The sequence below is a fragment of the Colletotrichum siamense genome (genome assembly GCF_013390195.1).
Source record: "Colletotrichum siamense strain Cg363 chromosome Unknown KSG_Cg363_contig02, whole genome shotgun sequence".
Classification (NCBI taxonomy): Eukaryota; Fungi; Ascomycota; class Sordariomycetes; order Glomerellales; family Glomerellaceae; genus Colletotrichum; species Colletotrichum siamense.
Genome location: NW_023501015.1, coordinates 437,096 through 459,001, shown reverse-complemented (window position 1 = coordinate 459,001; position 21,906 = coordinate 437,096). Strand labels below are relative to the sequence as shown.

General features: G+C 50.6%; 6 protein-coding genes across 6 annotated transcripts; 1 reads left to right on the top strand and 5 right to left on the bottom strand.

Annotated features, from left to right (window-relative positions):
- Window positions 1-1,616: 1,616 nt before the first annotated feature.
- Window positions 1,617-4,479, bottom strand: vpr-10 (Minor extracellular protease vpr; the record flags this gene model as incomplete). Its single annotated transcript, XM_036633989.1, has 4 exons — window positions 1,617-2,701; window positions 2,755-3,537; window positions 3,591-4,311; window positions 4,372-4,479. The coding sequence occupies 4 exons, from the start codon at window positions 4,477-4,479 to the stop codon at window positions 1,617-1,619; spliced, it is 2,697 nt and encodes an 898-aa protein (XP_036499327.1).
- Window positions 4,480-4,923: 444 nt separating this feature from the next.
- On the bottom strand, window positions 4,924-6,935 carry CGCS363_v002139 (putative amidase; the record flags this gene model as incomplete). The annotated part of the gene is made up of 5 exons (XM_036633988.1): window positions 4,924-5,661; window positions 5,712-5,798; window positions 5,849-6,155; window positions 6,219-6,783; window positions 6,833-6,935. The coding sequence occupies 5 exons, from the start codon at window positions 6,933-6,935 to the stop codon at window positions 4,924-4,926; spliced, it is 1,800 nt and encodes a 599-aa protein (XP_036500406.1).
- Window positions 6,936-7,521: 586 nt separating this feature from the next.
- CGCS363_v002138 (15-hydroxyprostaglandin dehydrogenase) lies at window positions 7,522-8,558 on the bottom strand (the record flags this gene model as incomplete). Its single annotated transcript, XM_036633987.1, has 2 exons — window positions 7,522-8,423; window positions 8,480-8,558. 2 exons carry the CDS (start codon window positions 8,556-8,558, stop codon window positions 7,522-7,524), a joined length of 981 nt encoding a protein of 326 aa, XP_036500405.1.
- Window positions 8,559-9,056: 498 nt separating this feature from the next.
- FUM21 (Fumonisin cluster-specific transcription factor FUM21) lies at window positions 9,057-10,959 on the bottom strand (the record flags this gene model as incomplete). Its single annotated transcript, XM_036633986.1, has 8 exons — window positions 9,057-9,282; window positions 9,343-9,842; window positions 9,926-10,132; window positions 10,190-10,204; window positions 10,260-10,509; window positions 10,558-10,579; window positions 10,634-10,840; window positions 10,893-10,959. 8 exons carry the CDS (start codon window positions 10,957-10,959, stop codon window positions 9,057-9,059), a joined length of 1,494 nt encoding a protein of 497 aa, XP_036500414.1.
- A 3,001-nt stretch (window positions 10,960-13,960) lies between these two features.
- Window positions 13,961-15,582, bottom strand: CGCS363_v002136 (putative transporter; the record flags this gene model as incomplete). The annotated part of the gene is made up of 5 exons (XM_036633985.1): window positions 13,961-14,477; window positions 14,530-14,814; window positions 14,865-14,986; window positions 15,035-15,360; window positions 15,414-15,582. The coding sequence occupies 5 exons, from the start codon at window positions 15,580-15,582 to the stop codon at window positions 13,961-13,963; spliced, it is 1,419 nt and encodes a 472-aa protein (XP_036500413.1).
- A 561-nt stretch (window positions 15,583-16,143) lies between these two features.
- On the top strand, window positions 16,144-17,517 carry CGCS363_v002135 (uncharacterized protein; the record flags this gene model as incomplete). Its single annotated transcript, XM_036633984.1, has 5 exons — window positions 16,144-16,403; window positions 16,454-16,547; window positions 16,672-16,810; window positions 16,861-17,419; window positions 17,505-17,517. 5 exons carry the CDS (start codon window positions 16,144-16,146, stop codon window positions 17,515-17,517), a joined length of 1,065 nt encoding a protein of 354 aa, XP_036500412.1.
- Window positions 17,518-21,906: the final 4,389 nt, after the last annotated feature.

The window sequence follows — 21,906 nt, the reverse complement described above, 5'->3', positions numbered from 1 at the left end:
TGTTAAAACCTGACGACGAAACCTCGTAATTCTAAGGGAACACAAATGGTTAATGGTCGAGTGGGTGTATTGACATGCCCTGATATTGCCCACGGGTTGGCCGAAACCCCTTCAGCCTGCAAGCCTCTCATCGGAGAAATTCAGATCCTCCTGACGAAATAACAGTCCAAATAGTCCAAACCTGGAGAGGTATTCATCGGCCTTTGTACCGGACCATTGACGATCAATATAGTTTCGAAGGTGATTTTTAAGCCACGGCACCTCACGAAGACGATCGCTAGATCTATAAAAGCAAACCTCATAGAGTTCAATTGGTATTGCCATGTAATTGCGGTTTTCGGTGTCCCGGTAGACCGTAGCGCGTGAGGTGTAGGACTTGTCAAGGACAATTGGCTCGCTTTGCTTGGGCTTATTCACTATCCACACGCTAATTCCTGAGCTCATCCACGACCTGATGAGGGCAAGCAACGCCAGCCGTCTGACCCCAAGATCCCATGGTGCAAAGAAGCAATAGTTCGGAGCCAATTCGATGGCGATGTTTTTAGGATGGCCATATTGATCTCTTAGAAGAGAGAGGGGGTTCAGATATGGATCATGTTCGCCAGTGAATAAAAACTCAACATCTGAAGGAAGGGCGTTCCCATAGATTTTGAGGTACATGAGATCCTGTGAATGAAGGAGATGGATCTTGAATATTTTAGACTCTTGCTTTGCGGTCAATGCCGTTAATTGCCGTCGACTATGGACGCTTGAGCCGGCAGATGTAGACGCAGTTGTGGCCTGGGCCGGGGCGTTGATGAGAAGCTTTACAACACGGATGAAAGCGGCTCGAGCCTCTCTGCAAGCCAATGCGACCCTTGGAAGATTGTAAGTTGAGGGATTTTCGTTGAACCACGACCTTGTGAGGGGTGTACTGTCGTTTGGGTCGAAAGATGGTGGTAGCAAGCGTGGTCCTCGCTGTGTTGGTAGTTCATGTTGAGGATCGACTTCAACGCAATTTGACGAGACTCCTGTAGTGCTGGAATGATGAACGGAGAAATAGTTGACTCCGTTCTGAGGAGGGGTTACTGCCATCTCCCAGATTTGATCTCTCAACTCCGGGGGGAGAGAGGAGAAAAGGGGAAATCCGACTTGTGGTGTATTAATGAGCTGGGCCTCCATCGTGAATTATCTCGTGTTGGTGATTTCCGCAAAGGCTGGGCGGATATAAAGGGGCAGGTAGAAACTGAATGTAAGTGCCAGACTGTGTAGTGGGCACATGATGTCAAAAGCTCTTTTCTTTTGGGGGTAGGACAGTCGCTTTTTAAACACTTGCTTAAAACTGCGCCACTTTGAACATCAAGGTCAGTCCAGTTGTCAGCAAGGGTCACGCGAATAGGTAATTCGAGCAAGCCCAGAGAGGTTCTGTGAGTTGAAACCCATCAGTCGACAGGATATGTCGGTGGACCAGAGGGGACATGATAAAAGTGGAAATACTCCTCTGCTAATTGCCGGACTCAGTGAATTATCATGAAGGACTTTAGTTGGCAGTGTTCAGAAATGGCATGATGCTGGCGTCAATACCAGACAGCTCTTTACGATGAGAAACGTTTTGTCTACCTCTAGCCTGACTATCCTCATGGCTGCAAAGTCGAATTGGACCCCACAGTACTGTTAGAGTACTGCAACACCCACTTCCCTGTCTCATACACGTCAAAGCTTTCCTCCTTAGACGGGTCTGCGTTCAACTTCTGCGCCTTCACCCGCCAGATGTAACTTCCAGCCGGGATAAAGGTCTTATTCGCATCAGAACCGTCCCAGTACCAGTTGCTCGCACGACCCCAAACAGCATCCGATGTCGTCTGCCACGACTTGGCGACTTCCTTTCCGGAGTCGGCATCCACGATATAAATGCTCAAGTTACGTGTTTGAACAAAGAGGGCGATCCAGACTCCGGGAAACATGCTGTCGGCGAAAGACGCGGGGACATCTTTGCTAGTTTCCAGGGTGCAAGTGAAGACGCGGCCCTCTTCCATGCGCACCGGCGATGAAGACGTCATGTTCCACATCATGAGGTATGATGTATCCCGCTTGATGATGGGGAGTTTTGCAAGCGGAGCGCCGAAGCCAGTGTAGGGGAGGGTCAGGTTGTTCACGTCGGCTGAGCCCTCTGCCTCGATGGCCACATAGCCGCCGAAGAAGGATACACGGGTCGCGGCTTCAGGAAGAGTCGGCTCCTTGGTGAGTGCAACGGAGACAGTAGATGATTTACCAGGCTCAACCTTGATGGTCGCCGGGGTGATGCTGACGTCGGCGTAAACTGCAGTGGCTTCGCCCTTCGTGAAGTTGTAGCCATTGGCTTGTTTGAGAATGTAGCCGGATGCTGCACCGACATGGCTCAAGTGGTACGTAATGGCTTTGGTTCCCGTGTTCTTGATGCTGAAGGTGAGTTCCTTGGGGCGGTTGGCCGTGTCGTTGAAGGAGAGAGCGCCAGTGCTGAGAACTGTTGTCGAATGTACTGCGTTCCACGCATCCAAGAAACCACCTCCTTGTTGGAAGACAGGAGCCAAGAAATCGGAGACCGCACCCTTGCCGTCGTTCCACTTGACCGGGCGAGCGGTGGTGGCAATCACAGCCTGGATCTCTTCGGGAGTGTAATCGGGGTGATTCTGCCTCACGAGTCCGGCAACGCCGGCCTCGAATGGAACAGCCTGACTGGTTCCTATTGCGGATTGTCAGTATTCAACCGCCAATCTAGAGAGTTGCTCAACATACCACTCACGACGCCGTAGCCTCCGTACTTGCTGGGAAATGTGCTGATGAGGTTGCCGCCAGGGGCAAGTACAAGGGGCATAGCGCCTCCAGTGAGAGTCGGGCCCCAACTGGAGAAACTAGAAGCAAAGTCACCCGTGAGATTGTTGGCCCTGTTCTCCAGCTGAATATTGGCAATTGAAGCCTCATTGGCGAGATAAACCTTTGAGGCAGGGTCTTTGTGGAACGCGTTCAGTAGCTTGACTCCAACGTCGTACTCTACTGTGGCGATGCCCTTGAGATTGGGATCTGAGCTGTCTTCGTAGAACCCGGGACCGTCTGCAACGGTCCAATTCTTCGTGGCGTAGTAGATGATGTAGGGAATTCCCAAGGCCTTCGTAATGGAAGCATCCGCACCACTGGCATCTGTCCAGCATTGCGAGAGCGAGGCAAGAATGACAGTATTTGTAAGGTCTTTTGTCAGGTCTGTCGGACTTGGAAGTGGCTGACAGTCAGTAGGGGCATCAACTTCCTTGTTCGGCGACCAGATGGTCAACTGGTTGTTCGCAGGAAGATCGTATGGCAGACCAGGGACAAATCGGATCTCTCCACCATCGGTACCAGAGGTCCAGTTTCCTTGCCAGGTGAGGTATGGGGTGACGGTGTTGTCCGTGGAGCCGACGGATGTAATAGCATCGGCCATGCCGGGACTGACGCCTGAAAAGACTCCGGGGCCTCCGTTGCCGCTTGGGAGAGAGACATATGTGCCGTTCTTAAAGAGACGCGTGGCTACAGCAGACCAGGGATCTTGTGATTGTTAGCACTAACGAGTCGACTAGAGCCTTCATGAACACCTTTACCTTCAGGAAAGGCTTGACCACCACCAAAAGAACAAGAGATAGCGTCAACACCTCGATCAGCAGCCTCCAGAAAAGAGTTGATCAACATATCGTTAGTGCTGCCTCCGTTGCAAGGCTGAATACGATAAAGTTCGTAGGTTGCATCAGGTGCCACTCCGAGAACACCGTAGCGAGCTTCGTCTCCCTTGGCAGCAATGACGCCCAGAACGTGAGTGCCGTGAAAAGAGCAATTGTCACGGACATCATTATCGTTGTCCGTCAAGTCATGCGCATAGCCAATGTCCACCTTGCTGAGGCCCGGGACGTCCACGTCGAAACCGCTGTCAATAACAGCGATGCGCACGCCTTTGCCGGTAAAGTTGGCTGCGTGAAGCTTGGCGACGCCAGTGTCAACGTGTGTGGATAGAGTATCGACTGCTCCGTCTCTGGCATGGAGTTGTGGCAGGTCGCGCTTGACGTATGTTCCAAAATCACGGCTAATGCGCCTGTCGTTGTAGAGAGTTGGCTGAATATTGATAACCGGCCAAGCCTTCTTAACTCCGTCGATACCCTGAACAGTCGCAAGAACAGACTTTTGGGCGACTTTGTCGTTATTGCATTCTAGGTTGAAGGAGGCCCCCTGAAACACGGCGTGAGTGAAGTAGTATCGCTTTGATGCGGTGCAATCTAGGCCAGAACCAGCGAGTGAAGTCTGGACTTGGTTGTTCAAGTTGTCGGCGGTCTACTGCAGAGTTAGACCTATCCCAAGTTTTATGAAAATAATTCCAACTATTTATCCTACCAACTGAGTTGATCCGTCAAATTCAACCACGAACGCATCCTTGTAAGCGGCAGCCGCCAGAAGAGGAAGGCAAGCCGCGATGGCGGCTTGCGTAAAGAGGGACTTCATCCGGGGCCGAGAACGAGTGTGAGAGTCAGAGAAATGACAGCTGAGGCTGATGGCCAGGATCCTCGACAGCCAAGCACAGGACAACAGGCGATTTTGTACAAGATGCTGAGACTGACTCGTGCAACTATCACGAACCCCCTAGCGCAGGGGCCAATACGATCGCTCTCGCATATTTCTCTAGTTTTCCCATTGGTCGAACTCTAACATATTGGTTACAATTACCGGACCATCCGTGATAGGTCTCTACCGGATTTAGTGGATACAAAGCAGTTAATATGGGATGAACTGCGCCCGAGAATTCGGGTCAGTCGGATTATGCTTATGGTCAAGTGCTGAGTGGCATAAAGACGGACAAATGCCCTCCCATTGTCCGCGCACATCGTGCCATTTCCTCGGGTACTTCAAATAGCTTATGAACCAATACATTATGACAAGAACGACGCCTCAAAGACTGGGATCGCAAGCGTATCTCTCCAACGACTCCTCAGAGCAAACGTACCCCGGCCACGGCGCGTCCCACGGCCCCTCAGCAGTCTCATAGTTGTGATACTCCGGGGTTGAGGTCCAGCGAAACAGGTCTTCCATCGCCGACGCGACGCGGATCAATCGCGCCTCAGAATATTGCCGCCCGTAGATGCAAATACCAAAAGCGGCGCCGTAACCGCTCTGACCGATTGGCACCGACGCAACGGGATATCCAGCATACGAAGGGATCGAGGCACAAGCGTTATCGTGGCCACCAGATGGATCGTTCGGCACCAGCAAGCCGTCAAGTTCAATTACAGTGCCGTTATCGAGGATATACGCATGTCCGCCGTCAATGACCTCGCGAGCGGTCCTCCGGCCCCAACCGAAGGCTTTCCAGAACTCGTCGCCCATGGTTCCATTCGTTGCGATGGCATTGTCGTAGAAATCTTGTCCTGAAACCGTGTTGTACCACCAGGTACTGTTGCCAAGGGCGCCAGTAGTGTCGTTGTGTGCATCATTCCATGCTGCCATTTCTGCGAGACTGCTTATTCCATGTCGCTCGTCTGATTCGGGGAACGTCCAATTCTGGAGAAATTCGCCATATGCCACAGCAAGAAGAGTGTTATAGGCGATGAGTTGGCCATATTCATCAGGTACATCAGCTGGCTGACCAAAGCCGTACTTGTTTGCCACGTTCTCAATGTTAGGAATATCCTAGGTATCACATTAGCTGGGGCGATGACGCAGACTGAGACAGGGCCTACAGTGATGTTATAAATCTCGGCTCCAGCAGCTCTCAACTCATGAACGCGGCTCTCATATGCCTCTCGCTGACCCGGCGAGTTTATGGCCTAGGATCACGTATGTCAGCGTTGCCACGACTGTGACTGAGGGAACATACGCCAATCGTGGACCAATATGGATTCCACGGAAGACCGAGTTTCATGCCTTTAAGAGAACTCTGATCGGTGACTTCAGCGGCATATCCGTTTTTAGGAAAATTTCCAAGAGCGTCGAATGTTAGATTGTCGAAACGATCGGGTCCGGCCATGATGTCGAGAAGAACTGCAACATCACGCATCGAGCGAGCCATGGGTCCAGGCGTGTCGTGGTAGAAGCTTCCAGGGACAACACCATGGCGGGAAACCAGCCCAGGAGTAGTCTTGATAGTGTAAAGCCCCAGTAGCGCAGCAGGGTGAACCAAAGAGCTTAGATACAGGTGTCAGTATGCGAATGTCCGATCGCAGCCCGATAGAGTCTTAGAAACTCACCCGTGAGTTTCGGTTCCTAAGGCAATCGCCGCCTGGTTGCTTCTCACTGAGACTGCAGAGCCACCACTACTCCCGGACGTAGGCTGAGTAAGGTTAAACGGGTTTCTTGTCTGCCCCACGCGAGTTGAATAGCCATCAGAGAAGTTTGTGAGCGCCCGATGGTCAGCAGCCTCTGAGAGGGCGGTGTGCCCCAGTAGAACACCACCTGCTTGGCGTATCTTGGTCACAATGGTTGCTTCAGATGAATATCTTCCACCAAGTAAAACAAGACCGCCTTCGCTCGTGTTATGTTTGTCGTCGGTGTAGATGTTATCTTTGACCATAAATGGAATGCCATGCAACGGTCCCCTAATCCCCTTGGCATTTCGCTCATCGTCTAAGCTAGCGGCGATGGCCGGGGCGTCTGGGTTAACCTCGCTAACCGAACGAAGGACTGCGTTTGTTTGCTCAATACGAGCTGCATAGCAGCTTACTAGGTCCTGGCTTGTGAGATTTCCTAGAGTCATCCAGCGCTGAAGAGTGCCGATCGCCGCGTCTTCGATGTCGATGCCCTTGCAAAGGGGCACTATTGCAGTCCGGTTAGAGCAAAATCAACAAGTTTACGAGACACGTACTGGGGAACGGCGAGTCTTCGCCACGCGACTCATAGACCAGCGAACATAGAGCCCCCGTGGCCAAGCTAGACGCTAGCACAGCGACTTTCACGAGCGATCCCATGCTGACAAAAGCCATTCCTCCAGCCTGACCTTGAATCAGACATCAAAAACACAACATGGCATCTATCCTACCGGGCATGACGATGTTGTCTCAGATTTATAATTAATCCGCCAAGTCTTCGTCAAATTTGCCGCGAGCCTTATCAATGGTCATCACCTAGATAAGTTGCCGTCGCCGATAACATCGGCCCTGGTCCGGTTCTCTCGGTGAGAGAACTGATAAGGGTGCCGGCGCGGCATTCAGGTGGGGCCGGCCGTCGGAGAGTCAACAAGCTTAACCTAACTTGTGTCTAGCCGGCGGCTACAGCTGCCGTTTCCGCGTTGGTCAGGGATCTTCATCCCTCCGGTACCTGTGGAGCCCCAGAAGTCGGACATAATCCCGATTTATTGTCATTGAAATGCGGAGCTTATCTGCAGTGGAGTTCTCTGGAAGGTGACACGCTTGACGCGAGAATCATGAAGGCCAAAAGCCTTTCCGCGCCGTCACAAATCTCGGTCTCCCATACCAAAATTTCACGGCCTCGCGTGAGCACCTCCAAATACCAAGAATAGTCCATGGATTGGCCAAATGCCTTCCGGGATCAAATTCAGTCTCTCCCAACAGCCCACTTCGTCGCGTCCTTCAGCCATGTAAACACCATTTCTGTTCCATTGAAGACATTCCTTGCCATAAGACCCTTCTTCGGGTCTCTTTCGGGACCGGGGTCATTAAAAGTCTGCACCAAGCGCGTATTATTCTTGCCAACCTCTAGGATGGAGCCGCCCGGGACTCCGTCATCCTCGGCGCACCGAAGCATTGCCTCGGCGACCTCTTCCGGAGTTACCCAACCGTCTTGGCTCTCGTCCAAGTTGATAAGCTTCTCTGGATGCTCCGTCCATAGAGGCGTGCGGACAACGCCAGGCGCGACGGCATTGATGCGGACTCCATCCGTTTCCTCCAGCCGAGCTAAACTCCGGACAAAGCCGGTGATGGCGAACTTGGACGCGGAGTAAAGTGGGGCGTTGATGTTCGGCACCTGACCCGCGACGGAAGAAATGTGGACAATTCGCTTGGGGTTGCCTGGTGAGGCCTTCACAGCAGGAGGGAGCTTTGTGTCCGTGACTTCTTTTGGGTGAAGCCAGTAAGAGATCGCCAGCTGCGTGGCTCGAATTGGGTGCGTGATGTTGATATCCAGCAGCTTGTAGTGTCCTCCGTCGACGCTGTCCTTGCTCTCTGATGACCCTGGAGGATGCCAAAAGTTCGACCAATGCGGCTCATATACGCCTGCTCCAGGACAGAGAATGTCGAAATTTCCAAACTCGGCGAGAGTCGCGTCAAACATTTTCGATAGCGCCGGCCATGAGGTGACATCAGTCTTGACGAAAATTGCTCGGGGATTCCTATTGTGCTTCGAAACCAGCTCTTCCGCTTCAGGTCTCAGAGCCAGGTCGGCAATTACGACATTGCAGCCGCGCTCGAGAAGCAGCTCAGCAAAGGAAAAGTTGATACCTGTGTGCAGCGTCAGTGTCAACGCGTTCTTGATGTCGATTTTTGATGTGACCGACCGGAGCCTGCTCCCGTGACGATTGCCGTCTTTCCAGACACGCTGAAAGGCGTGCTTTGCTTTGATGTGTTGGCAGCCATAACGTATGTTGGTCCTTTTTAATACAACAAGATCACGGATTCTTGAATGTTGAAAGAATAACCTGAAAGTTTTGAGATGACTGAAACTCTAAGTTGGAATGTCTCAACATAAAAAGGACCCTGGGCTGGGTTCCCCTCTCGCTCGGTTTTCTTGCCGTCCAATATCCGGGAAACTTGCCCTTTCAGATGACCAAGGGCGGGGTTCGATTTGCGTCTGTTAGAGACTTTTATTGGACGGCTCTAAAAAGACGCCTTTCGGATCCCATTTCACCGAGTCGACAGGGCAGCTGAGACATATGTACGGCGAGTATCGCTCCAACGCCCCTACGATGCAGCTCGACGGGTGAGGGGAAGCTACCCCGCAACCCCGCAGCGAGACTGTTTGGCCAGGATGGCCAGCGGGAAACTGTAACCCTCAAGCCTCGGAATAAGCGGGCATCATCAAAATAGGAAGCGAGGAAGAAAAAAGAGTTGGTATATTCGAATAAACCTCCGGATCTAAACACCTTGCGAACTCCGCTGGGTATCTGGTGTCATCAGCCGTTGAACGCTGTCAACCACGGAGCTAAGCTTTCCCAGAGAAACAACGGATGACGTCGTAGAAACTCGCGCAAACAGACCCAATGTTGACACCAATTGTTTGAAAATCGTTGCCTGATCAGGGTGCAAGTGAGAAAAGGCTGCTGTGATGCAAAATGAGCTCACCGCGACTTGAATAAAGTGGCTATAAAATATGATTCTTAGTTGCCATAAAGCAGACATGGGAGATGCATTTTGAACTCACCGGTTCATCCTGGTGGTACTGGGATCCATATTGACAATGACGTTAAGAACCTCGGATGCGAATTGCGCAATGATATGTTCCGACTTGTCAAGAGAAATGTCCGTCCCCGCTTTTTGAAACAGCCGTCCGTAGGCGAAGAGAGCCATCTCAAAAAGAAACAACTTGGATGGGTAGCTGGAAACGGGACACGACACCTTTGATGTGTCGGGGTGTGTACTGTTGGAAGTCCAAGCAAAGATATGATCTGCCCACCCCTTTGTCTCGAGCACCTCTGAGTTGAATCTTTGAAGAACCACAATCCACTTCTCGGCACGATCGCTCACTTTGGTAACTAAGTTCGGGTCACGAGCGTCCCCTGCCATGTGGAGGTCTTCGGACATGCGAGAGCAGAGCTGAGATAGCCGGCAATGAGCGTGGAAATCTCGAGAAATTGAAGAGGTAGTCCCGGTTTTGTCGCAGTCGGTCAAGGGATTATGGTCGATGAAAGCGTCGCTTATTGACTACATGTCCATGATGTTAGAAAGTACATATGCACCTCGTCACAATCTCCACTGCTCCAGATGACTCAACAGCAAAGACTGACAGAAAATTGTCCTGATCGCATTCTAAATGCTTTTTCGATGCAGTATAGGAGCCAGAAGGCTTGTCGAAGTTGATTGATCTCGCTGTCAGTCTGGCATAATTGACGGATTGCAGCCATGTTGTTGAGTCTCAAGGCCTGAGCGCAGGAGACGCAGAGACCTAACACGCATGAAGTTTGCTCTACCCTGTATTGCAATGTGGCGACAAGCTTCGAAATATGACCATTAGCCTATACTGTTTCATATGCTCGTCAATAGAAACTCACCGTCGTGAGTAAAGCCTGTGAGACGATTAGAGCCGGGACGGCATGGGAGTTCGAGGTTACAGATAGGTACCTTGAAGACCAAGATCGACGGCCTAGCAACAAACATCTTCTCCACTGCCAATAAGGCCTCCTGGTAATGTGAATTCCCGCCGGTATCATTACTAGTTGTCGGGCTGGAACGACTGCTTTTTGAACAATTAAGATTGCCAATGGCCATGGACGCAAAGACCAGAGCTCTCTTCGCCGGATCTGTGACACCCTCTATGACAACCTCCTGATAGAGACGAGATACTTCAATTTCCGATACATAAATGGCTCCCCTAGGTCAAATTAGAAGTGAGTATGTCAAATCTGAAATCGAAACGCACAGGTATGGCTCAGAAAGAAACGCTACGCGATCGTTAGTCAGTAAAATGCCGAGGGAAGAGGATCTTGGATCGTTACCTTGGATGAACTGAAAGTGCGTATCGACATGGTGCGAAGGTATGTTCACATCGTCGAACAGACTGAGATATTCATGAGTTGTAAAACACCCCTCAGCAACTTCAAGAAGACGTGCGATAAGTTCGGTGGACGTTCCATTGAGGTTTCTCCGTCTGTTTAAGAACAGTTTTACCATATCGAGAGTGAGACTGGGAAGATGGCGCGGGGCTTAAAAATGATTCAGCGAATGTTCTCTCTGAGGAATGTGGCCGAGACCCACAATGTGAAGATGCTTGTAAAGCGACGGCGTGACTAGCCTCGAAGGCATCTAGCTGCTGTGACGACATGTCGAAGTCCACCCAATTTACAGGCGATAATTCGCAGAAAGCTGCGGACGGATTTGCTACTTGATCCTGGACATAAGGACCCGATGTCCAAACATTGTCTAGCGTTTCGGTTCCAGGGCTCGTCTTCATATCAGTGCTGCTCAATATTCCCATGTTCTCTCCAGAGCTGAACGATCTATTTCCTAGAGAAACCCAGATGTCATCCTGAGGCGCAAAAGAGTGAGAAACCGTGGTACTTTCAAGAAGCTGGTCGATTCCGGAGAGCGATGAAGGAGTGGAAGAACTCGCTGCATAGATGACGTGATCCGCTGTCGTCGAAGTCACTATTGAGCGTGAGGCATGAGCGCTTAAGTCGTCAAATGATTGTCTTGCTCTAATGGATGAGCTTTGGCCTAAAAGTCGGTTATTATTGCTAGTCAACGTTCAAGAGAATGGCTGCTTGATACTGCTTTGGCTCGATCGGCCCCTTTTCTTCGGGGTCAAATAGACACAATAAGATGCGGAGGACTATGATCCGTCAGAAAGGTCGACTGCATTCGCAAAAGCTACACAGGTAATGCTTACGAGGCACTTTTCGCAGCTTGGCCTGCCTCCATCGCCTGGAATTTGTAAGAAGACATCCAAGGTATCCATCGAAGATTCTGAGCAGCTTGACGTACACTTTCGCTTTCGGATTTTGCATGTCTCGCATGCGCCTGGCCGGCGCTTATACACTCGCCCTCCCGCTTCAACTGAGTTTGTTGTGGTTGGTGAGGACATGGCATGAGAGCCTGGTTAAAAACGCGTCGGCTCAATTCCTCTTCGCAAAGATCATTAAATCCGAGGACTGCGACGTTGAAATTGAGGGGCTCTAAATGAACTCTTTTGAACCATCCAACGGTCGTATGATGCGGCTGGTGACCTCCGGGCCGTAATACCCGAGTAGGGTCGCTGAGTGCCACTTGCGAGTGACATTCTGGGTCAATCCTATGAAGGAATCCTTGCGTGGCGAATGAAACAAAAGCTCATGGGTCTCGCTCTCGCCTTGCGCGCAACATCACAAGTGCCTTTGGAGGGTGCTGTGAAACCTAGTATTGAATACGTCTTCAGTGCTAGGTTTATGGATGAAGCAGCCAGTCGGAACTGAGGCCCGTTGTTCTTTAGGAATTCTGCCCTTACCTTGAATAACCTTGAAAGCTTTATGCATCGATGATTCTAAACCCACTAGATCTAGTCAGCGGATGGCTTCTGGACGACACTTGGGACCAAGGAAATGGCGCCCGCATCCCGTCTCGGGGCTGGCCCCACAACCCGCAGTCACTGCGCATATCATTCATGAACAAAATCGATGGTCTGATCATAATAAAGGTTGTCGATCGTTGTGGTTGCTCACCCTCAATACTGTTTCAGCCGAGGGCGCTGTTCACCTGATGCGCCCTCTGCGATCCGCCTCGTCGACGTTGATGAGCATTTAGCTGATCATTTGTAATTTCATCTGCCCAGAGGCCAATGCGGATAATTTTAGACATGAACCAGTTCGGGGATTAACTTCGGCTCCAGCCTCAACCCCATAATTCGGCCGTGAGAGGAGTCGTAATGAACTTTGCTTGTTGACAGATCTTATCCAGCTTCACACCGTTCCTCGATTCCCTTTGGTACGCTCAGTTGTTCTGCGTCGCTAAGTGGACTTGACTACGCAATTGTTTGGGTCCAAATTCAAAGTTGCCTGGACCCTGAATGGACTCTGACAGCTCGGAAGTCCGAGGTTCACGAGATTGGGATGAGTGGCTCTCATGTCAACGCTAGTTAACTCAATGGCTGGTGACAGTGTTCAAAGTATTGGCTGAGAGGCAGTGGGTCGACTGACTTGCCGTGTTTTCTATCCGAAAGACCTCAAAACAGAATTAAGCCTCCCGCTGGGATCTGAACCTGGATTCACAATGTCAAAGGTTAAGCTGACTCGGTCGTGGGGTTGGCAACTTTGCACCTTAAAAAGGTCAGTGCAGGAACTAGCATCCTTGTCATGCAACTACCCCTCACCAACAGCTTTTCGTAGAAGACTGATATTTAAACTTTGACGATTGCTTTGCCTTTGGAATTAAGCTGCCATCGTGGCGTGATCTCATCCTAAGTGATTATCGCTGTGAACGCCTTTGCAGTGCCAAGATCATCACCGTTGCTGTCAGAAAAGACGTTGATCATATCACTATCAGCCCTACCTGAGCTCCTGGTGTCTTCAGGTCCTTGATTCAGGAGCTTAGTCTTATCCCGTTCTTCTAAGAAGCTGGACTGAAAGGCCGCGTAAACCCAGTTCCCCCGTCCCTCATTATGGCCCGCGCGGGGAAGCATTCCGCGGAACATCAGTTCGGTCTGTCCCTTAACTTTGAGGACTACCCTGCCGGCAGGCAAGCGACCCCACATCAATCTGATATATCCTGTGAAAGTCGATATTCGACCTCTCGCCAAGACCATACGATAGCTAGCCTTGGGAAAGTGGCCGGTTCACTATGAGGCTATGCCTATCAACGTTCGAGAACACTAGGTGTCTATCCATTTTGGGGTCAAGTCCGGTCTTGGACCAGGGCTGGCCGTCACTGGAATTTCCGGCGGCATCGGAAATGTGGTCTTTCTTCTTGCACTAGTCTAGTGCTACTAGTGAATTGACGGGCGTCTATTCGTTGGCATTGCGGCCCGGAATTCCCGTATCGATACGTTCTTTAGCTGATACGACTCATTTTCCAGATGCCTTTCCCACTCGGATGAATCGCGGCCCATCTGACTTGCGGATGACGATCGGTGTCTGGTGCATTGTCATGATCACATGTTCTTTGTAATCAACCGTGATGATTGATAATTTCGGCCAAAATTTCTAATGACGTTATACTACTTGTCTCTGGCGGAAAGGCATTGCGGGAAGTGAACGGAAAAGCAGCAAACGATGACCGAAAAGAATTGGAAGACTGGTCCGTATGACACTTGAGTGGTAATTAACGGAGAGCACCAAGCCCGACCTGTGCATTGTCTATGTCGCAAACAGCTTTACGGAGTCCCCATCAGCCTCCCGTAGCCGTTGTCTATTGAGCCTTCTGAACAGAAACCAGGCAAAGTGCGCGAATAACATGCACATAACGCAGAATCCAATACTACTGCCGAGTCCGACCAAGAAACGTGGGCTGTCAGAATCAGGCCATAGATAAGCCGTATAAATGTTTGCTGCGACTGCAGAAAAGTTGACCATAGCCATCGTGACAGCTTTCTTTTCGTGGGAATCAACGACATTAGCAGCAGCCCAGCCGAGAATAATGCTGCCTGTAGAGTATGAGCCAGCGGCGAACAAGAAGCAGGCGACATATCGGGGCGCCACACTTGTTGTTGCACAAGCTACAGCAAAGCCGACCACAGCAAGGGCATTGCCACCATAAATGTGCCAGGCGCGCTCGTCGAACCGTCCAGAGGACCAGGATAGAGCCAGTGCAAACATTGCGGCAAAGACGTATGGGGGTGATGTCAAGACCAGTGTGATGGTACGATCGTATCCACTGCTGGATATCAGATAGGTGGACATGATTAGAATGGTGACTTGACACTTACAGGGTCTTGACAATCGTTGGGAAAAATTGATTGAAGGACATGGCTGAAAAATGCATGTTTTGCATGAACATGAACAACCAAACCTTGTAGTCTTTCAAGGCGCTCATCAAGCCTTGGATCGGGGTCTCGTGCTTCAACTCGTTCATGTTGTCCTCTTCCAATCGCATCAAGCTGCAGGCATTCTCCTCAGCCGTAAGCCAACGGGTCTTTCCAGGTGTATCTGGAAGCAGGAAAATGCCTCCAATCGCCGCTAGAAAGGTTGCTGATTCCTCAATTATGAAGAGCCTGAATATTGGTTAGCATTGAACCACAATCGTATATTGTTGAGTGCTCACCATTGCCAGCCGTGCAGGCCTTTCGTTCCATCAAGACCTGCAAAAATGCCCGCGGTGATCAGCCCTGAGAAGGCACTTGAGCTGAGCTGCCCGCAGTACAGGATGGCCAGGCGCGTCGCAAGCTGAAGTGGTCAGAGTTTGGTCGCTAGAAGGGATAGACAATCTCTCACCTCGGACTTCGTATAAAATCGGCTCAACAGGTATATGGCGCCCGGGTAAAAAGGAGCTTCGAACCACCCGAGCAAGAACCTCAGAACAAGAAGATGGACGTAGTTGTCTGCCATAGCCGTGAACGCGGAAACTATGGCCCAGCCACACATGCAAACACCCATGTATACAGACGGCCGAACTCGCGTCAAGATCATGTTCGATGGGATGCCGGCGGTGAGATAGCCAACATACAGGATAGATATGCAGGTGTTGTACTGTGTACCTTGGAGGCCCAGATGGTCCGAAATCCCGTTGAGTTTGGCTTGAGGCAGTCCATTCCGATCCCCTAGGAAGGTTAGTCCAGGTCTCCGAAACATCAAGATCACAGGATTCGCTTACAGTGGTTGAGGAAGTACAAGATGAAAAATACTGGCATCATGCGATAGTCCAATTTTCGCAACAAAGACCTCTGAGCGACAGGGTCTATGTTCGAAACCAGGGCGTTCCCCGGTTTCTCCTTGTCTTCGTGTTCAACCTCAGTGGTTGAGGGTTTCGTTAGTTCAGCCATGATGTCCAAAATTGCAACAATTTTGGAGACACTGGCAACAGAATTGAGTGAGACCTTGGAATAGACGACATATATGTAGGTGCGCAGAGCCGCGAGCAAATAATTCTGAGATTGACCCTCGGAATGCCAAGATGGGGTTGGCCCATCCGTATCACGCCCCATCCCCTTGCTCCGTACCCCGTACCCCATACCCCACGTCCAATACCCCGCGATTGCTACGTCCGCACCACGTCGAGAAGGATCGGTCAATTCCCGCAGACCGCTTGTGTCTCTAGCCTTGGTGGCGTGGTTCTTTATCAGATGCGGGTGCTCGCCGAAGGAGGAATTGCTGAAGGTGCTGGCCGTCACTAATTGCATTATCTCATGATTTCCTCCCTTGTTACGTACCTAATAAGTAACATAAAAAAACCTAATAAGTAACAGGAGAGGTTTCAATGTCATATGTGGGCAATGAAAACTTGATGCGGATTTATATTGACCGGTTTGTCGTGAATAACCCAGGCACTGCCCAGCTGTTGATGGCTACTTGGCAGTGCCTACATTCCTCCCCCAAGAGCAAAGATGGCATCAGTTTTCATGCTCATAGTCTTTTTGACAATGGCATCTCTCTCTTCGAGTCATCCTGTTCTTGAGATGGGGAAAAGAGCATCTGTCAACGTTACTTTCGATGAGTTACCTCTTGAACCTTCTGACCCAAAGTATTCGTCCTGGGGACTTTGGGGCAAAAATGACCAGTTGGGTAGAACAAACCTCATCACTGCAGAGGTTACCCGTCAAGCTGCTGTGTCAAATATCCGGACTGGGGAGGTGATTCCTCTGAAGTGGGTTCCCGGTTCGCGAAGTCTGGAAAGCAAGGCTCACACCATGACAGCTTGCCACTGGATCAACCCCTGCGTCCCATGAATCCGACGCGGGCGAAATTGAAGCACAATATAATTGTCAAGGAGGTTTCCAACGACGATGAGGTCAGCTGCATATACACCGGGCGAAATTGAAGCACAATATAATTGTCAAGGAGGTTTCCAACGACGATGAGGTCAGCTGCATATACACCGGGCGTCACTAGAACATCTCTCGCTGACCTTTTAGATGTCCATCAACACCCAGGCTTCTACTCACTGGGATGGCCCACGGCATATGCCATACTTGGAGGGCAGGAAATTCTACAATCATATCACCCAAAACGACATATCGGGACCTTACAACAACACGCGCATTGGCATTCAGAGTATGTATAATGACGGCAATCGCTTGTGATTCTTGAGCTAAGTCTCGCAGACCTGGCTGAACGCCCCATTGCTTCCAGGGGTGTCCTTCTCGACTGGGCGGACTATGCCGCCGAAAAGAATATTTCTTACAACGCATTCGACAGTTTCGAAATTCCATATACAGATCTGCAGATAATTGCTGATTCACATGAAATCAAGTTTCAGGAAGGCGACATTTTACTAATTCGCAGCGGCTACCAGCTTCAGTATGAGGCGCTCAACGAGACGGAAAAAGACCAAATGGGTCTCCGAGAGGGTGCTGATCGCAAATACATGGGGGTGGCCGGAAGTGTTGACAGTGCTCGTTGGCACTGGGAGGCTGGATTCGCCGCTGTGGCCGGAGATACTAACGCGTATGAGTCGTGGCCTCCCGTCACTGAGGGTGGTAGACTGAAACTGCACGAGGTATTTCTGTCAGGCTGGGGCATGCCCATCGGTGAGCAATTCAGCCTTGAGGCGCTCTCCAAGAGATGCAAAGAATTGGACCGATGGACATTCTTTGTAACCAGCCAACCGCTCAACTTGCCCGGCGGAGTCGCGAGCCCCGCGAACATCATGGCCATTTTCTAGTGCGTGCATGTAATGCCCCCGGGGCACCCACGCTTCAGAATACGGATGGCGCTTCTAGCTAGTCTAACAATGAAAATGAACTAGCAGTGCCGCGTAACCGTGCCAAGAACTCACCTGTGACCGTTCATCGCTGACAGCAACCCTGCGTGCTCTCCACTGCTTGCACCTAAGTGCTAGCATGTTCACCGGGTTCTACTCATTCACACCAGAAACACTGCTTTCGAATCATTGACATTGTTCATGTCACTGGAATTGTCTCAATGGAATCACCGCAGCGCCAAGTTTTACGTCCAACATGCGCAAGATGCCGAATGCGCAAAGTGAGGGTCAGTAACTTTTTATCCCACCGGCTGCTGAAGCTCACTTTTCCCCTCTCTCCTTTAGTGTGACGGACAAATGCCGAGGTGCGGTCCCTGTGAGCAAGCCAACGTGGACTGTTTGGTAGCCGGTGTGTCGAGTTCGAGCCCCTACAATCGAAGGTACGATACAGCCCCCTCAGTTGCAAATGTGTATCTGATCTTGTGCAAGTTATGTTGAGTCCCTTCAAGAAAGGATTCGCGAGCTCCAGAAACAAGAGCAAGAGGTCAAAGCCCTCCTAGATAGTAAGCGCAAGGAAGGTGGGCGCCCGATGGCTGCTGAAGATCTCAGTCCCGGCAATCATGATATGAGAAGCCACTGGCCTGATGCATCACCAACTGAGATCGGTGCTCCCACAAATGAACACGGCATGGGGTAATTCATCCCGTACTCATAAGCATCCTCAGAGACGTTAAGAACAGTTCAGATTCATTGACCTCATATTCGCGAAAATCAAGACCGAGGTAGCAAAGTCGAGTGGGACACTTAGCTGGCCTCCCAGTTACCATCGGAACACGACAGCTTGTACAATATCGAATTCATTGTCAAGTCTGTCACCGACTATGATAGACTCATTGTTTGAGACCTACACGAGAAGGTCACTCTCCCGGTACCCGTACATCGAAGGACATGTGGTGGAGGGTCTGAGAATCAAAGCTCTTCAAACTATTGCTTCTCCAGAGACGAACATTTCTCCAGAGGAATCATTTCGCGCGTATGCCATCATGGCCACTGGAGCGGTTTATCGGAATCAGGAACTATGCGTTCAAAACATCGAAAACCACGAACAGGGCCTTGTAAGCCCTAATGACCTTTTCGCTGTCGCAATGCGAGACATAAGCCAAGTCAACCTTCTTCACGGCATCACTGGTATACAAAATCTTCTTCTCATCACCCGGTATCGCCTGTTCCAAGCAATTGGTGCTAGCCTTTGGGACCTGACTTTCCTCTGTCTCAGAGCATGCGTCGCCTGCAATTTTCATCTTCGACCGATGCAACGCGTGCCCGCATTCGAGGAACAGATGCAACGCCGCGTATTTTGGCAGTGCTACGGTGTTGACAGATACGTGAGCACGACTCTCGGCAGACCATTCGGGATCGCAGATGACGATATAACGGTTGCGCTTCCAGCAAACCTGGACGATACAGACTTGAAGGACGCTCAAGTCTTACTACCATATGCGTCACTGGACGAGCTCGTTCAAAACAGAAACCCGTCGAATACTTTGACAAAGATGTCATTATCAATCTCACATTTTCAGCTCCGACAAATAAGTTCCCGGGCTTTCCGCGATTTCGGAAGGCTAAGGCATGTCTCCACCAAACACAGTCACCCTAGCGCCGATGATTCAGGTCGCAAGAGCGTGACAATCAAGACGGAGGTCTGGAAGCTATACTATAATCATCTCAAAGAGCTCTTAGACTGGAAGTCTCGAAGCAGACAGTATCAACGAAAACGTATCGGATCAACGTCAAACGACAGCAGTCTCTTGAATGATGAAAGATGGATTGACCTTCATTTTCATCAAGAACAGCTCTTTCTTATCTGTCTATCTATGAAATCCACGCCGGCCACCTCTGAGTTCATTGAGCCGATTGATCTCATCGATGAGCTATATGACGCGGGTAGCAACGTCATAACTCTCTATTCAGAATTGGCCGGAGACGTCAAAGTCGAACTCACTGCGGGAAGGCTTTATCGAGTTCTCACAGCCGGGTTCTCAATTCTTTACACCATAATTGTGGATTTCCAGACTCGATCAGACGGGTCAGCACGAAAAGATGGGACACCAAGTTTATACAAGGAACCGTGGCCTCGTGAAGGACTTGTCGAGTGCAAGGCAATGTTGAGAGTGTGCACCAGAACAATGAGCCGCATGGCCGAACAAGTCACTTCTCAACAACTGATCCCAAAGTACGTGGGCTACTTCGACCTGCTTTGCCGCGAAGTTCTCAGAGTCGTCTCCAGAGAGGGCGAAGTATACAGCGGGCGACAGCTCACAGCTACATCGGCAAACGGATCGAATGCAGCTCAGCTCAATTCAAATGAGACGGATCCTATAGAGGTCTCGCCGGGATGCTTCTCAGACGACTTAATCACAGCACAACTTGCTTGCCAGCTGCCCACAGAACACCTGCAACCCTGCTACTGCGCCGTCTATGAGGACCCTCAGGCCCAACCAGCCGGTTCAGTCCCTGCCACCTGGCTCAATGCAACGCATAATGGAGTGGGCTTTGATGGAAGCGATTTTGATTTAGGTTCATTTGTGGCAGAGTGGAACGACTCTACTGTTTGGGAAGCCTTGTCTGGAGACTGTCAGAGTCAAGCAGACACCAACTTCATTCCGATGTAGCCAACAAGACATGAAACAGGCGAATCTCTTGATCTGATTCCAGTCTGATGCATGACACCAATCGTGACATTCCGCGATGCAGGCCCGGCTGGGAGGCTCGACTATCGTGATATCGGTTCTGTATCGAATGAGCTGCCTGCAACGCTATCTTCTCGTCTTCAAATATCGGTAAAGGGACGCGGGTAGTCTGCCGTTCCATGTTACCTGTGCTGTAGTGGTTTCCGTTCTTCGTTATGGCGTATAAATGCAAGACTGCATCAAATCTTGACTTGTGTAATGCCAAGCCCTTGAAGTCTATGCATACTCGTGACAGGTATTGTGAGCACTTATCCAGCGCCTCCGAGAGAGGGGCACACAGCTCCTCGTTTTGAGACATCGTGTCTAATACTCTCGTGCTTTTCAGACACAACATGCCAGCCCTGTAGACCATCATGCCTTTGATCCAAGAGACCCCGGGCTCCTCCTCATGTAAAAGCCGCCGGAGTAACATGATGGACACAAATAGGCAATACCTTTCAAGTGTGGTAGACGCTACTGCTGTGTTTCTCAGCATTAGACAGACCATATTGCAGAGGTATTCTTGGTCGAGCAACCGCTGCACCTCTGTTGAACAGTTCGTGGGTTGAGAGCTCCCAAGACGACTGATCGAGTGGGCCAAAGGCATAATAGAGCTTTCGCACAAAGGCTCCGTGAAACTATCCGCCAAGTGCTGACTATGAGCAACCCAGTACTTCCAGACATCACCTTCAACTTCCCCTGGAGCCACAGCGAAGGTTTGAGAAGACTGCTAGTATTAGCTGTGACCCGCCGACTTGCAGCTTATTCTGCATTCTTACCTGATGTGGAAATTCACTGCCAGTCAGGCTGGATACTCTGGATAAGGCACGGCAAACCATCTGTTCCAGCATGTATGCACAAAGAACGGCTCGTTTAGTGCTGATTGGGGGTTCTGGGACGTCTGATGAAGGGCACGAATTATGTTCGCATCCCGTGCTGAGTCTGACGGCAAGTCCAATCAGATGCCACGTGCAACCTACTGAAGGCCGGCTCATGCTATATATAGCCAAAAGTAGTAGTGTCCGGACTTGATCCCAGCTTTGTGAATGTTTGAAGATCTCCTCTAGATGACTGAGGGCCAGAAGGCAGAGGTTGCCTTCAATCTGGGTGGCAAATGAAATCCGGTGACCTTCGATGGCAATACCAATGGCAAGAACGCAGAATACCTGAAAGCGCTCTGCGGGGCTAGCGTTTACAAGGTGTTGTATGTTGCGGTCGGATTCACATTGCGTCAGCTTAGCTGTCAAGACTTCTATGTTAAGAAAAGGATAACGCAGATGGTATGCTTTCTTGTAGGTCGCAAGAAATGTTACGCCCTCCATGATAATAAACTTTTCAATCATGGCTGGCACGGCAAACTGATCGGAGTTGATACTTTGGGGATGGAAACAGGATCGCAGATGAGACGAGCTAATTGGGTCACTCCCATCTGCGGACAGAATCGTGTAAATCACCGACATCGTACTGAACAAGCCGCTTTCGCTTCGTTCGTTCATTCTGCTGAGCGAGACTACTGTGTTCGCACTCACTGGGCAGCTTGGGTGGTCCTGTAATGCGCCTGGAGCACTGAAGAGATCATTTGCAGTCCTGAAGTGTGGCGCTAAACCTGAATCCATTGACATGGTTGCTGTTGGCGTGTTGGCTGGGCCTGTACCCATCGGCTGTGAATGTTCGGCCTGTGTGGAGAGTGACTCAAGCTCGGCTCGTTGCTTCTGAAT